The sequence below is a fragment of the Echeneis naucrates genome, chromosome 14 (genome assembly GCF_900963305.1).
Source record: "Echeneis naucrates chromosome 14, fEcheNa1.1, whole genome shotgun sequence".
NCBI classification, from domain to species: domain Eukaryota; kingdom Metazoa; phylum Chordata; class Actinopteri; order Carangiformes; family Echeneidae; genus Echeneis; species Echeneis naucrates.
Window position 1 is genome coordinate 12431846 of NC_042524.1, and position 15958 is coordinate 12447803.

At 39.0% G+C, this 15958-nt stretch overlaps 2 protein-coding genes across 6 annotated transcripts in view; both read right to left on the reverse strand.

Annotated features, from left to right (window-relative positions):
* Positions 1 to 1573: 1573 nt before the first annotated feature.
* il13ra2 (interleukin 13 receptor, alpha 2) lies at positions 1574 to 9036 on the reverse strand. 2 transcript variants are annotated; one of them, XM_029520166.1, is made up of 10 exons: positions 8890 to 9035; positions 8688 to 8785; positions 8315 to 8466; positions 7310 to 7466; positions 7045 to 7165; positions 6674 to 6858; positions 6451 to 6605; positions 5707 to 5854; positions 2857 to 2971; positions 1574 to 2772 (listed from the first exon to the last, which is right to left on the reverse strand). In XM_029520166.1, exons 2-10 carry the CDS (start codon positions 8761 to 8763, stop codon positions 2685 to 2687), a joined length of 1197 nt encoding a protein of 398 aa, XP_029376026.1. In that variant the 5' UTR covers positions 8764 to 8785; positions 8890 to 9035; the 3' UTR covers positions 1574 to 2684. The 2 variants fall into 2 exon arrangements, with proteins under 2 accessions (XP_029376026.1, XP_029376027.1); XM_029520167.1 differs by lacking the exons at positions 1574 to 2772; positions 2857 to 2971 and adding exons at positions 3308 to 4178; positions 4524 to 4599 and having other exon boundaries at positions 8890 to 9036.
* A 1855-nt stretch (positions 9037 to 10891) lies between these two features.
* lrch2 (leucine-rich repeats and calponin homology (CH) domain containing 2) overlaps positions 10892 to 15958 on the reverse strand; it is a 31070-nt gene continuing 26003 nt past the window's right edge. For all 4 annotated transcript variants that reach the window (XM_029519165.1, XM_029519166.1, XM_029519164.1 and 1 more), the window contains one exon: positions 10892 to 15818. In XM_029519165.1, coding sequence (XP_029375025.1) covers positions 15699 to 15818 — 120 coding nt within the window. In that variant the 3' untranslated portion in view covers positions 10892 to 15698. The remainder of the gene's footprint in view (positions 15819 to 15958) is intronic.

The following is a 15958-nucleotide window of genomic DNA, read 5'->3' on the forward strand; positions in this document are numbered from 1 at the left end:
GGGATCAGATAATCTGCTGCCTAGCAGTAGTGAAGCAGAGGAGAACAGCTCCGTGGAATAACTCCCATATTCACGCTTTGAAGCAGACCTCAAACTGGGAATGAAGCGGCACTCCAGAAAGCTGCAAGAATTTAGCCAGGCCTGGACACAACACAAAGTTTAATGAGGAAGATAAAAAAGCCTCCAAAATGCCACAGCCTGCCATTATTCATCATTATAGCAGAAAAACACACAGCACAGTTTGTTTGTTTTTTCAGTACTGTAGCCAGGCTGACAGGGAGTCATGGATAAATTGATCCCTTTAATCCTTTAAGTGGCACTAGCAATGAGTTTATGAGTTCTTTTCCAAATAAAATTGTTACAATCAGATCTGTTTTAAGAAAAAATAATCTCCCACAGATGGGAATAATCTACTGTCCAATACAGTAACTTTTGAATCAACTGCTTTTTAACTAGTTTATTAATCTATACCTTTGATTAACGCTTTCATTTTAGAGCGGATCAATCTGTCTTAATTATGAGGTTATGTATTAGAGACTCTTCTCACCTCAAGAAACCTGCTGATCCAGATGTTTGGTTACTTATAGCCCCATAACTATCCTCCCTCTCATGTCTAAAAAATACTTACTGTTGTGAAACCAATAATGTGAAGCTCTGCATAGGGATGGTTTGTTTGAAGCATTCCAAGCAGGATTATGAGGACATGACAGCACCGAGAGAGTGCTGGCAAAGATTACGAAAAATCTTTGAATGGATTGGATTGGCCTCCATACTCGGCCTGCCCTGTTGGATCTGAGTGCTGCATTTCACACCATTGACCCTAATACTTTACTACATAGACTGGAAGATGAAAATGTGATGAGAATTGAAGGAACTGCACTAAACTGGTTTATATTATAGCATACATTCAAACCTCAAACTTTTTACTTCTGAACTAAGACAAAACTGAAATTGTTGTCCCGAAGCACCTTGGAGAAGAATTATCTGATTATGTAATCACTCTGGATGGCATTTTCTTGGCTTACAGTTCCAACGTAAGGGAGTAATTTTTGTCCTTTGTCCTCATATATACCAAGTCTCTAGAAGAGCCTTCTTTCACCTTTGCAAAAATGTGAAAATCAGAAACATCCTGCCTCGATGCATAACAACTGTCTCTACATTAAATTGAGGCTTAGAGTTTTCCTCTTTGACAGTGTTGTGATAGACATCGGCTGCTGGAGCATGTGCTGACCACCTCTCTCTCACACTCTTTCTTTCTCACTCCCCCATAGATTTATATCACACCACACACGCCATCAACTTTGTGTCTTCCCTTTTCTGTAGTTTGTGTTTTTCTGCCCACATCCTGCAGCTGCTTTGTGTTCCTGCTCAACACCTGTTGCTTCAACTGTTATTTCCAGTTATTATTTTTAGTGTCATTATTAACCCAACTAATCATCCATTCCTCTGTCACTCAAACTGACTGCTGATATTTCCTAATTAGCATCAGTCATTAATACTCTTTTCATTCGTATGTTTTACTTGCATTTTATTGTGTTCTTTTTCCCCTGCTCTAGTTCTTTCTCCATCCTTCCCTCTCTCCTTCCAAACTGCCCAGTTCACGAAACATTACACTGGCTATAGTGCATGCTGTTATTATCATCATCATATCATATATCATCATATCGTTACTATACTTAAACCCAAGGACTGTTGCTAAAACACAAAACACAAGATATTGTGTCCCTAAATACAACTGTTTAAAATAATCCCAAATGAGATAACACCTTAAAAGATGCATTTTCTTTATTTGTTCTTTTTTTTTTTAAGTTGTTAAGTGTAGGTAGTCTGATTCTGGCTGTGAGACCAGAACAATACCTTTTCATCATGCGAAGAGCTCATTAAAAAGTAGCAACACAGAACTCACTCCACTATTTAACACGCAACAAAACGTACCTAATTCAAAGGAAAAACGGGCACATTTGGTGACAGACATAATTGAGGCATTTGAGGCAAAAGTGCTTGAACAATCATGTAAATACTGGTTCGCAGTCATGTTGAATTAAGATTCAAACTGTTCAAACAAAAACAACTTGTTAAAACTGGCAAGAAGCTATGGCATTAAAGCCTTCTGAACACACGCATGAACAATTCCATAACTAACTAACCCATAAAAATGTCTATTCTGCAGGGAATGAAAACATCATTTTGAATTGTGAAGGGACATAAAGTACAAAATACATGTTTTTTTCCCCACGTGTGATTGATTTCGAGTAACTAAATGGCAAGTATTTAGGCAAAGAGTAAAAATATAAACAAATAAAACAACAAGAACAGCAAAAAAACTCAGCAAACTGCAACTTGAATAAATCTCAAGTAGTAAAACAGAGAATACTGAATTCCCAGATGATGAGCTGCTGTTATCACACCATCTGCAAAAAATATTCTCTGCTGACTAACTCAGTTGGCAAGTATGATAGCACAAAGTAAACAGCCCCTCAGTTCAGTTTTTCTCCATAAACAAAGCGTATCCAATACTACATCCTGGAGTAGGCCATATGGTCACTGTATATAAATAACTTTCACTGTAATGTGTAGTTTCTTCAGTAATGGAGGGAAGATTTTTAAGTGACTCTGAAAAATGAGAGAAATTGAGTGCAGCACTAAAACATCAGTCAGATGTACACATAGGTTTTCATGTGTTTTTAGGCCTCCACCACCGTGAGAACTGGATTTCTGGCGAACAGGGTGGTGAGCAGAGGGTCAAGCTTCTTCTCTAGTCTGGACCCCCTCCTAGAATGGAAGCACAGTCCACAGTGAACGTATCTGCAAATGTCATTGCATTAGTATGTGTGCATAAAATGCTAAAGCACTCACTTTAACACTGCCACCATACACAGAGCCAACATCAGCATGCCAATGATGGCTGCGGCAACATATACATAGAATGGCACCTTGTCCCATTCTGGTTCAGGCTCCACTTCTTTCATCTCTGAAAGAAACAAAAACACACACAATGCCTATTTTACAGTCTGATCAGGGAAAATTGAAATAAACTGAACCGCAATAAAATATTGAAACAAAGCACAAGACTCATGTTTGGACATTTTATAGACCAATTATTATTTCTAATATAGCCTGTTGAAATCTACATTTTAAAGTTGCCCATGAGGGTAAAAGGTGCTAACTTTCTTAAGGTCACACCTATTTTTGTGTGTTGTCTGTTACACTTTCTTTGTTAGCAAAAATATATGTCTCAAGGGGCCCAATACTGATCCCTGAGGAATTCCCTTTTCAACCCTCTGGAGAACAAAGGAGACTCACAACAACAAAAGGTTTGATCAAATTTTTAATTCTGTGTCACTGACAAGAAGATACAGATACAGACACTTAATTTATTTAAAAGTGTATTGGAACTTAAAATAAACTGGCAAACATTTGGCAAACAATCAACCCTTAAACTTCATAGAAAAAAATGCACTTCAAAACTGCAGCCAGACAAAGAGAGCTGTGACTGCTGAGCCCCCATAACACATCCAGCTCTCCTACAGTCTCAGAAAAAGCTAGATCACAAGTTTCACGTCAGTTATGCACCTCAAGTGCTGTACTTTAATCGAAAAAAATACATTACAAAAAAATCACTTTGTTCTATCTGGTGTCTATCTTATGGAGGATAAATGCTACTTCACTCCTGTCGTGCAGTTCTTGTTTTGGCCAACCCCTTTTAACAGGTGTAAATGAAAGGATACAGCATGCACGGGCAGTCAGCATGACTCACAAGCTATCTGACAAATGTAGAACGTAGTACCAAGTATGAGTCACTTAAATAGGTGCAGTACGTGCAGCTGTGCAGTACTGTATTGTTTTTGTTGAGGTTCCATATAATTTGGAACCTCAACAAAAACAACTTTCTACATTTCTGGTTAATGCACTTCTTCTTTAAATTATATGTCATCATCTACATTCAAAAAAGCGGTGTAACGTAAATCTCATAGCACTTAATTCCAAACAAAGAATGAATTCAGTTAGCACAAATAGAAAATTAGGTGTTTCACTTTGTTTAATTTCCAGTAACATCGCTGCACTTTGTACATCTCCTTTGGATGTCATTCTTCTTAGGATGTAGCCAGAATAGTATGAAGCCTAAATAGAAGGTGATCCTCCACCCTGACAGTTACAGGACAGGACCTTCATAATATCTGTGGACAAATGGAGCATGTATTATAAAAAATGCACAAAGCTTGAACAAATTAGTTTGAATTGTTAAGTAAGTGATATAATATATACATTGAAATGCACAACAAAATGCCACTCATTGTCAGTGCGTATGTATTTCTATAGCTTTCTATAGCGCTCCGAGACCTTTAAGAATGAAAACATTTTTATTTCAATTGATACTTTATCATACTGAAATATTTATGGCGCAGAACCATTAAGTCTAATGCCATAATGTCAATTATAGTGGACATGACAATATAAAAATAGCAATAACAAATAAATAAACAAACAAACAAACAAATAAATAAATAAATAAGGAATCTTACTATGATAAGGATCTCTGGGTCTTCCAGGTGGAACTCTTCGGTGTGACTCATGAAGCCTTGTTGATGTGGCTTTGAACTAAAAAGTTGCTTCACATCTTAGTTTCTGATTCATTAGCTCATGGGAAATAAATTCACCATATTGATTACATGAAAATCTTTGATGACTTTAAAACTATCTTTAGGGATGTCCAAATGAAGCTTGTTTAAAAATGTAACTGTCTGACATGTAGAGAGCACTAACCAGCAACATCTGAGTTTAAAGCTTTTGGAAACTTAAAACCATGACGCTCAGGTAGCCATGTAATTTATCATGCATGTGTGCATTATTATAAAATTAAAAAACTATGTTTCATCAATCGAAACTGAGAATACTCAACAATGTGTTTTGTTTAGTTTTTTTCCAACTGCGGTGGACACAGTGGGTCGAGTTTGAGCCCTGCATGTTTACTGCGGGGGCTGAAATTGCAACCTCCCATTGCTCTGAGGCTTTCAAAGCTGGAATCAGCCTTTAATGTTGACAGCTGGAGGAAAAATATGCCAACGCCGGAGAGACGGGAACGGCCCAAATCGAGGCTGCTCTACCTGCAGCAATTGTATTGCTGTCATAATAAGTGATTGACAGTCAGGGGAGATGTCAGTCAAAATGAGAACGACCCCGCCAACGCAGTTTTGAGAAACGGTCCAAACCACAAAGTGATCTGTTTTTGAACAAAGTTTTCGCATATTTATGCTTGTTCCTTTTCACTCTGATTTTTGTAGATGCTCATTTGTGAATGCTGGTATTTAAAGGCTCTGGAAACTATATATATATATATATATATATATATATATATATATATATATATAGTATATACAGGTCTTAAATAGCACCCATGACAATTGTGTTTTACTGCTAATCGGCGCTCATTTAAGTAGCTGTGTACTTCTGTGTAACTTGTGTTTTGACAAAACACAGCGGAGAACAGTATTGATAGTGATGGATTTGGAACTTCATTGTTTTAGTTTAGATGGACCCAATGTAGACTGAAATCTGTAGAGTGGACTCAGATCATTTCAACTCATGATGTTGGAAAAAATTTTTTTACAAACTGACTTTGTGACCCTCTCATGGCCCAATTTCATGGTTCAAATAATATTTTCATGTGTCTGATGTCTCATATCAAATACTGAGAAAACAACTTACCTGGGTAGCAAGTTGGGCGGCTCCACTCACTCCAAATGGCTCTGTCTACACAATACTTATGCAATTTGGACCGAACCCTGAAGCAGTGTCTCTCATTGCCGAGGGTGCCAGACAGAGTGAGGTTCATCTGTTCGGTTAAAATCTGCTCCTGTCAATATTAAAAATATGTATAGAAATTATTAGAGGTTAGTTTGAGAAGGATGAAAAATCATCTAGGATGTGACGATCCAGTCAAATAGTTCATGGAAATATGAGCATGAAAATATAAATATGTGAGACGCTGAGCACTGGACTAAGTCCGAGACCAACCTGGTTCGTCCCGATTATTCCTTTTGTAGCTATTTACAATATGTTCTGTAGCTTGGAGGAAAAAAATCCCCTTGTGACTGGTGTGACTGTGAATTTGCATATTTTGACTTGCCAAGACAAAAAGTAGGCTGGAGGCTAAATCAGATGATCTGCTGCGACTGACCCAAATTCGAGCCCAAACATTGTGTAGTTATTTGTGCATTCCTTTTATGTCTATAACTCTGCTGCTACAACCCTTGCAGCAGCTTGGGCTCTCCAATGTTTGTTTGTTTTTTTTTATCACTCCTGCGTCATTATCAGTATATTTGGGACAAAGGTGGAAGACTACACACCCAGTATAAGATTTCTGAAGGATTGGCTCAGGGTGGTAAGTACAGTCTGTGCTTTAGCTGGGTGTTCTCAGAAGGGAAGAAACAATCGTTACGTAAACCATACCGATGTAATCTTTCCATCAGGGCTCTCTTGACTGTGTTCCACTTCCCATTCTAGGCAATGTCCAGGAACCTTTCCAACAGGACGCTCCCACCTTGCTTCCAGTTGCCCATCTGGACGTGACTGAAGATGCAGCTTCTCTGTGGTTCCAGGCTTCACTGCACAGATATTACCAGATGTTTACTGATTACAGACATCAGTATCAGAGAGATAACGTGCAATGTACCTTGGTTTTGGATCTGCAGGGTGGTGAATGCTGGTTCCAGCAGTCCTTTGGCAGAGGAGCCATTTATGCAGAAGTTAATGTCGGTGAAGTCAGGGAGGGTTCTCCCTGTGAAGTTGCAGCCACTCCTGACTCCACCTGAAAGTATGTATTTCGGGCACTCCTCTGTTTGCTCTAGATCTTTGTGCCTGGGGAAGAAAAACCAGATGGTACATTGCTACAATGAGTACAATTGAGTTTAAGGTTGTTTTTCCCCTCCAATCATGGTGAATTGAAAACAAAACAAAAGTCACTGATTTGGAACTGGCTGTCATAAGTAATGCTAAATGTGACAGCACTGTTAAAAAGCATCCTTGTTGGAAGTATGTCATTACCAGAAATATAGTCTTTGCTGGGAATTGGCTGGTATCCTCGGGCTTCTTTTCCAGTTGCACTCCATGTATTCCATGTTGTGGTACACACAGACAAAATCCTTTACTGCAGTACCAGCAACACCTATTGGTAGAATAATCAGTGTTTACTCATACGCTTCCCAAAAAGCCAGGAGCCTTTGAGAAACACACTCTAAGCGTCCAAGTACAGAGAAACTTCTCAGGACTCCGGTCCTTCTAACAATTGTGAAGGATTACTTTGACCAACCTGCACTGGGAGGTTTCTGGACCAGTTCGGTGTAGTTCATACTCTTCACTGTAGTTCCATTGGTGCATGGTCCTCTTAGCAAGGTGTACACTCTCACTCTAATGTCTTTCATCAAATCAAACTGGGCTCTGTACGATTCCCTGGGAGTCCTGATGGCCTGTTAATCCAGAGACACAAACATGTTGCCACTTTCCACCTACAGTTTCGATTAGGTAATTTTTTGATTGTTAAAATTTCTCATTGTTTCAGACGCAGCCTCTCCCATTCCGTAAATCTCCCCTTCAGGTTGCTTTTGTTGGCACTGCAAAGTTGTCTTAGCTTAGTTTTCCATACCTACCTGTTTCCATGTCTCAATTGTTAACATGCTTGCTTGTTTGCTCTACTGGAAGCCACTTCAATTGAGTCTTGATATAAAATATTCCAAGGACGCCTCCCTGCATGCCATCAGTGTCATAACTGTCATGATTTGTCATTGGTTGAGTTTCTTGGAGAGCGATGTGATCGCCATCACTGTCCGTCTTCCCTGCATCTGCCAATTGTTTTCCCCCTCAATCTTTATTCCAAGGATGAATATTTTACATTTCTACAGCAGTCTGTGTCTGAATCAGTGAGCCACACTGTCATTTTGAGTGACTGATGAATATTTTTCTCACTGCACACATCACCCTTTTGCACTGGTTTACATTTTTAATCTGGTTTGACTAATGTCTATTAGCTCAACAGAAAGAACATAAAAGACACATTCAATCTATTTTATTGTCCTTTGAGAAGCTTGTTTGACTCATCTCAACACAAAAAGTGCCTGCACAGGTTCAAACAAACAATCCTTCTGAGCCCTTATTTCAAGACTATTTATTCTACATTGATATGCGTTCCACATTTTGTTTACTGTTGGAGCAATGTGAATGACATTTAGGGAAAGTGTTTACTACATTTATCACAAACTTTTACAGCTGTTAAATCTGTGGCTGAGGGAAGGCTTTGAATAAAATGGTAAATACTCACAGTCCAACTGTGTTCGTAAGTGTTGAAGTACTCCAGCTGGTACAGTTTTTGGCAGTCTGGCACATCGATCCAGCTGGCTGGGGGGCTCCATGTGATCTCAAGAAGCCCCAGATGACCGGGATCCACTGCCACGAGATGGTCAGGAGGATCCACTGCAAATGAGCAGGATGGTGTTTTTGTTTTTTTTTTTAGAAGTTAAATTCACTTGACTTAGGTTTTTTGTTTTGTTTTTTTTTTTTCGTTTCAAGGATAGATAAGAGACAGATTTTGACTTTGAGAGAATGATGAATTCCCTCAAATGAATTGTCAAATTGTCAGATTAATCAGTTTTCCCCTTTAAATTAATTGTCTAAGTAAGCAAATGCACACCAACCTGTAAGTCCGTTGCAGCGTGTGCTTTCCCTCCAGGTTAGTGAGAGCAGGAGGATCAGCGCGCTTTGAGCTCCCATCACTGCAGTTTTCTAATCCACACTGGCACACGGGAGATGTAAAAATACTGTAGGTCACCACGATCAAAGTGTCGCTGTTGGATCGCATTACATTCACTGTGCCGCAGTTGGTCGCTGCCAACTTACCTGAATGAAACGCTTGTTGCTGTTCCTCCGCAGCAAGTTCAGGCAGAGTTGAGCCGACTGACACATCCTGAGTGGACTGACCCATTTGTATGCTGCCCGTAGAAAAGAACCGCAGGAAAAGGACTGGATCACTCACTCACTCACTCACAGTCACACACACACACACACACACACACACACACACGCACACGCACTCACACACTCACACAATGTGATGCACTTGTTTTCCAAGTAATCAGGAAATCCGCGGATTTTTGCGAATATCATTGTGATTTAGAGGGTGGGGTTGGGGGGATGCCAGTGATTCATTGTTAAGATCCCTACTTGTCACAATGTTCTTGCCCACACGCATCTTTCCTGTCTGCACCTGTCAACAATGCACCACTATCACCTCATCTTATGTTATAGAAAAGTCATTATTGTCCCATTCATTGCTCACTGTTTGAATCACAGGGATGTTTTCTCCACAAAAACAGAGTTTAAGATTAGATCATGTAAGAAAACAATCTGCCAGAAGAGGTCAGTGAAGCAAATCTTTTCATTGACAACTCGGTTAGTCACCTCCTCACAAAGTGGAATATTTCCATCCGTCAGCTCTCACAAGACTCACTGCAGAGTGATTTCAGTGTAGGTGGAGACCCAACGTAGACATAATAATGATCATGACATAAGGTTGTCTCACCTTTCATAACAATAAACATAAAAAAATGGTGCAGTGATGTGAGACAATATGATATATTACTATAAACATAAATCCAGTGGTGATGACAAAGATTTGGCATGTGAATCAAAATAGTAAAGCTTCCCGGTCAAACGTACCGGACTGTTATCTTGATTTTTATGTAAGAGACCCAATTACTTATTCTGTAGCAATTAACCCAATGCAGAGAAGAAAATCATTTTAAAAGTTTCAGTGGTGAAAACATCAGCAATCTAGAGACATGTTACCTCATTTGTGAATAATTCATCATTAGTTGTGTCGTGTTCATTATGTTGTTTGGTAAACACCACGGAACCAGTCAAACAGGTGCTACACATAGGAAAGGTAGACAGGATTTCTCTGGAAGAACCAGGCCCATAGGATGGTGATAAATACACTCAGGGGTTAGATGTGGGGCAGCTAAGTTTGGAGTAGAAATGATACACTGGAACACCAAATAAGGACGAATTTAAGAGGGCAGACTTGAGTCTCTCTCTCTAAAGAAGTTCATTGTGAGATGAAAAAAGGGGGAAAACAGACAGAGGTAGGAATAAAAATAGGCAAGGTTGGGATGGAGAGAGTTTACTGGGAACTTTGCCAAAATAATTTTCCCAGGAAGAGGGAGGACACACGCCTACCTGTTTCAAGTAGGCATGTGTCTACTTGTGCGCTGGAGCACTGAAAACAACCTTTGCCCAAATGTTGTGAATGCCATTTTGTGAGTTTTTCATGTCAAATTGGACATTTCTAAGCCAAACAAAAGCCATAGCGCCACAAAGACATGCAGGTCTCATCCCAAAATCAGATTACAGAGCAGCCAACACCCTTTTAACTGTGTGGAATGTGGGAATTTGCAGATTTGATACTTTTGATACTTGATAGTTACTTGTCATCTCTCATGCATTTTTGCGAAATGACATTATTTGTGGAATAATTATTTTTTTCAAGAAAGTATAAGCTCTTTGTAAAAAAAAAAAAAGAAAAACAGATTGAGCGTAAAAGACAAAATTAGATTCAAGGAGCGGGTAGGCAGAGTCAAAGAAGCAGAAAGGAAGTTCTTCGTGATGTGAACCCAGCATGACCGGGAAACTGACCGCATGACTGGGAAAGTGATTTTTCTGTATCAGCATTAATAAACTAGTCTTAACCGACTAAAACTGCCTTAATGATGTTTTCACTTTGAAAATGGGGGGATGGTTCCCATCAACAGTATATTACTGTTAATCATCCACTTAAACACCCCAATAAATCCATGTAACCAATTCTTTAGGTTGCACAAGCATTCAATAAGGACAAGACAGCCTGGAAAGAGTTTGACTTTATTTTATCTTGACCATGTTTGTTTCTTAAGAAAACCCTGGAATTTATACAGATGATATGTACAGGTTCAGTCATTCAGTATTGTTGCATGCATTTGATTTGTTTTAAAATACAAAAAGCTTGTATACAGGAGATTCAAAGTTCTCGGCAGTGTAATATTTAGACATGTCTCATCGTTTCACTGTTTTCTTTGGATGAGATGGCCAGTGTTGGAGCATAACAAGCAAAATTCCTGATATCTGTTGTGTTACAGTAACCAGTTACAGGAACATATGATATTGGGAACAGCAGATTTGTGATGTACACAATTCAAAAACATAGATCAGCACCACTATCTGTAGAAAATGTGCCAGTTTGACTTCATGTTGCAGATATTGCTGAATGTTTAGTAAGGTTTTGTTGCAAGTGTGCTGTAAAGGGAGTATTATGTTAATGGAAAAATGGAGAACATTCTGTACATTGCTTTTCCTCAAAAACGCATAAACTTTGTCCCAGGCCTCAGGATAAAAACGTCTGTCAAATGTATTTCTTTGTCAAACAAATAGCTGTACCTGAACCAAAAACTGTTCTTGAGGCAAAACACTGTTCACGCTTCAGATGCCAACACTCATTAATGTGAAAAATGACAATCAGCTATGACATTTGATGAGCGGAAGTCCTGCATACAGTATGATTTCCTCCCTCTCCTGTTAGAGCCAATCAAGTCACAGTTTTGCATGTCTTAAAACAACAATCACATCCCACATTCACTCAGTCCACATTAGCCTGACAAAACCTCTTTTTGACTGATGAAAGGGGAAAACATGTTGTAAAAAAAAAAAAAAAAAAACACATTTAGAAGATGTCCTGTTTTAAAGATCAAAACCCACTGCCGCAAGGATTTCCTCATGGCCAGTAAAAACAGAAACGTTTCAGATTATGAGCAGGCATAAGACTGTTGACTTTAGGTAATGACTTTTTAAAACTCATGAGTAGCTACCATATCTTCTATTCGTATTCTTAATGCTTGTTTTATTAGAGCAGGGGTTGTGTGTGTTTGGGTGTGAGTGACAAAAGGAGATCCATCAGCAGATATCTGACAACAAGTGTAAATAGTTGTCACAGTAATCCTTCAACAACAAGCTGTAGAGTCATGATGGACTTATGATTTAACACAGGCCAATTTACACTGGAAGCGATGAATGAAAGGGTAATATGATACACAGCAGTGTTTCCAGGCAAAACAAGAATAAGGCATCAGTGTGGTGAGGAAACACAACAACAACAACAAACAAACAAACAAACGAAAAAAACAAAAAAACTACTCAGCAGGTAAATGATACAATTGGCAGCAAATCGAGCCCCACACTTACTTTCACGTAATGGACTTACACTCAAAGTGCCCCACACCCAAAAAAAGTGCTGTTTTGAACTGCGACATGCTGGCACCATGTTTGAGATATGCAAATTAATTTAACCGAAAAGAAAACAAGGCCAACTATCATCTAGATTACAACTCAGAAGGAAACATAACATGCCCTGACCTAGATTGCTCATCTTCATTGATATGAAATAAATAAGCAAACACAATTAGATGTCACGAGTCATGCAGTCTTGTCTATGGGTGTAGACAGCTCCATTCATGAAAGAGTACCTGAAGAGTTCACCCAGTTTGTCATTTGATTTGTTGTATGAAATAATGACTAAATCCAACTGAAAGCAGAATAGTAAAATGATGCTGCACAAAAATCATGTCACAGTATCCTCTGTCTGCTATGACTTTCCCATCAGCCAGTGCCACTATCATGATGTTCAGTTCAACTTCAAACAAAGCAAAGTTAACTTTTCATTCAACTTAATCCAGAAAATAAATGAGGCCGTCTGGAGAACAAATGAATATGAGCAGTGAAATACTGTATGAGACATCTGTAACCATTTTTTACTTTTTCATCATAAAAGCATCCAAATCTACACAGTTAAATTTGACCAAGCAAACCTGAGGTAGGTTATGCATCATTTCAAGTTTTCTAACGTCCCTAAACTTGTAATTTTACACTTTGTTGTTCAGAGGCAGCCAGTCATCTTCTGTACTGTCAACATGGCGCTTTGTGCTACAATTTTGGATTTATTTATCAAACTGTCTGAATGTCACATAAGAAATTAGCATTTCATGAATTGAAAAATGAGCGTATGTAGTAGTTGCTGTTCTAATGTGCAGCCTGTGGTTAAACCTGATGCTCATTGTAGTAATCTTTGATATGTATCTGTCCTATAAAAAGCTGCTTGTTCTCTAAATGTGGTCGCCTGGTACCTAAAACATGACCTGCCTGCAGCAGCAGAAAACAGTGTAACGGGCAAAGCTCCAGAGCCAGACTACAGTCATTCACTCGACTTCTGCATAAGGAACAGGAGTTACTTTTATCTTTGATGATTTGTGCATATATTACACTGGAAGCCTGATAAACTGGAAGCCCTGTATAATTATACTTTTTTTTTTTTTTATCTCTGTTTAGGTTCTTTGGAACATGATGGAGCAAAGGGAGTGAATACAGCCCATTCAGGGGAAGCCGAGGTGCTCATGAACAGCATTCCAACAAAGACATCGGACCTAGGGATGTGCAAGTTACTCATTTGTGCTTTGAGGAGAAAAGTAATAAAAAGTTGCGATAGGCTGATTCATGGCAGAGTCAGCGATTCCAATACAAGAAAGAGAAGCTGCAGTCTGAACATAAAATCTAAAGCATCATGTTCAATTGAAGGGGAAAAATAAATAAAACTATAATTTCAGATAAAATGCACAGTGAATTGAATAAATATATGAATTAATATCCCTCCTTTAAGGCACAATATGTCACATTTTAGATGTTACAAGGTCAAGAAGCTCAAGAAAGAGTTATTACAAAAAAAAAGAAAGAAAGAAAGAAAAAAAAGCTATAACTCCTAAAAACTCTGAGTTCTGAGTCAATGGATCGTCAACACCTTGCTGATAAAACGCAATATGTGTCATTAAATCCTCAGCTTCTCCTAAAGGGTCCATTTACAAATTTAATGTAATCTGGCCACATGAAAAATGGAGCATGAAGTTCCTCAGTCAATTTCCCAAAGATGGAAATTACATAAAATGGTGTGTTGTGTAAAGGGCAAAGTGCACTGACTGTGTGGGAACTGAGTTAAAAGTGAATTAGTGTGTTTCAGCTGCTTGATGGAATTTGACCACAAAGAAGATGAAGGTTGCCCTGTAGATAAACCCATTAATAAATAATAAATGAATGGCAAATAGATTAAATGATCAAAGACAGAGTATAACGTGTGGAAATAAATTAGCCAAGGATAATTCTATTACATAACTTGAAGTTTCACTTTACAAAGTTCATGTGAATGTGTTCAGCTGTTGCAGTGCCTGACCATAATCAAGAATCAACACTTTCCTTTCACATAATGACAAATAGTGTAAAAATATTTCTTTTAAACTTCCAGACTGAATTATTGTCACTGATACTGGAATAAATCAGTCACAGTTAAGACACTCAGCAACAACATATAAACATAAAAAGAGTGAATAAATACATAAATAATTGGATTTTCCTGGAATAATAAACTGTATCATAAGCATCACTCAGCAGGGCGGTCTGGTAGTTTGCAGGATGATTACTTCTTACCATCACTCAGACTCCTTGACTCATAAACACACACACTATCAACACATTTCATCAGTAAGAAACTGCCTTGCGTATGATGTGGGAAACACGTGTTCTCAGCTGAGTGACAGGAGATAAATGGCAAAGACTGGGAAGAAAGTATAAAACCTTTAGGAAAGTTGCAATTTTATTTTTCAAAAACAGAAACCTGGCATGTAGTAAAGAAAAATACTGCAAAATGAGACCGTCATGTTGGGAATCAGCCAAGAGATGTCCTGCTCACACTGGTCAACTGGTCGTTGCGCAGGCATGTTTGTTTTGAGAAAAAAATATTGATTGGCTGCACATGATTTATGCACTAATGACTTATAAACCACACCTACATTTGGCAACAGGCGTCTCTCCAGGAGTGTGACTCCCACATTCAACAGACCAGATATTAATTTATTTTCATTGGCAAGCCCAATAGAGAAGAAAGTAGTCCTGCAGTTACAATAGTGGGAACTGTTGTAACTACCACATACACAAAAGGCTTGGCTGCTGAAAAGGAAAAAAAAAAAAAAGGTAAAATGGGAATTTTATGCGTAAAAAAAAACCCTAATAAATTAAAAAGTAAATTCATGATAGAATAAAAACATTTACATAAAAAAGAAGAGAAACTCAAGAATGGAAGAACCGCTTGAGGGCAGTCAGTGGTTTGGGGCTACGATGCCAGCGAAGGTCTCTACAGGGAAAGAGTGAGTTGCAGGTCTGTAATCTCACCACTGACATGTTCAACGCTTGCACGGAAATGCTGTCAACACTGGCAAGAATTGCCAAACTTGTTTGGAGGGATGCCCACATCTTTCTAGCCACACTTTTATATCGTCTCTCTCGTCCCCAGCATTTCAGGCTCACACACATACAGGATGACTCCAGGAACTAGAACAGGATACGAATGAAAAAGTGATGGACAGGAATCGAATGGCGGCTGACTTCATGTAGGAAGACAGGGACATTTAAGCCTCCTGTCTACCCGTTTCAGCCAGACAGAGGCAGACTCCTGAAAACCCACCACCCTCTGGGTCCTCACCCTGAGGGGCTCTCTGGTCCCTGGCAACATGGTGTGGGTTTGGGCTGGGCGCAGGGGTTGGCTGGATGACTCTTGGTTGGATGCAACATTCAGGCTCATGTCAAACAGCTGACAGTTGTGTGGGCTTCAATGTCGGCAGGTCCAGAAGAGCCTGGACAGTCACACCCACCTTCACCAGTCCACGCTCTTCTAGTATGTGGTGGGGCAGACAGAGCTTGTCCTGTTTCAACAGAAAGATTTCCTTAGTTAGTCACAGTGAAATAAAAGACAGCTATGCTTTGATAGGCTGGCAGGATTTCTCCTGTCTATTACTTGAGGGGTTGGCTCGCGTCACTCACATTAGAAAGGAAAACAAATAAC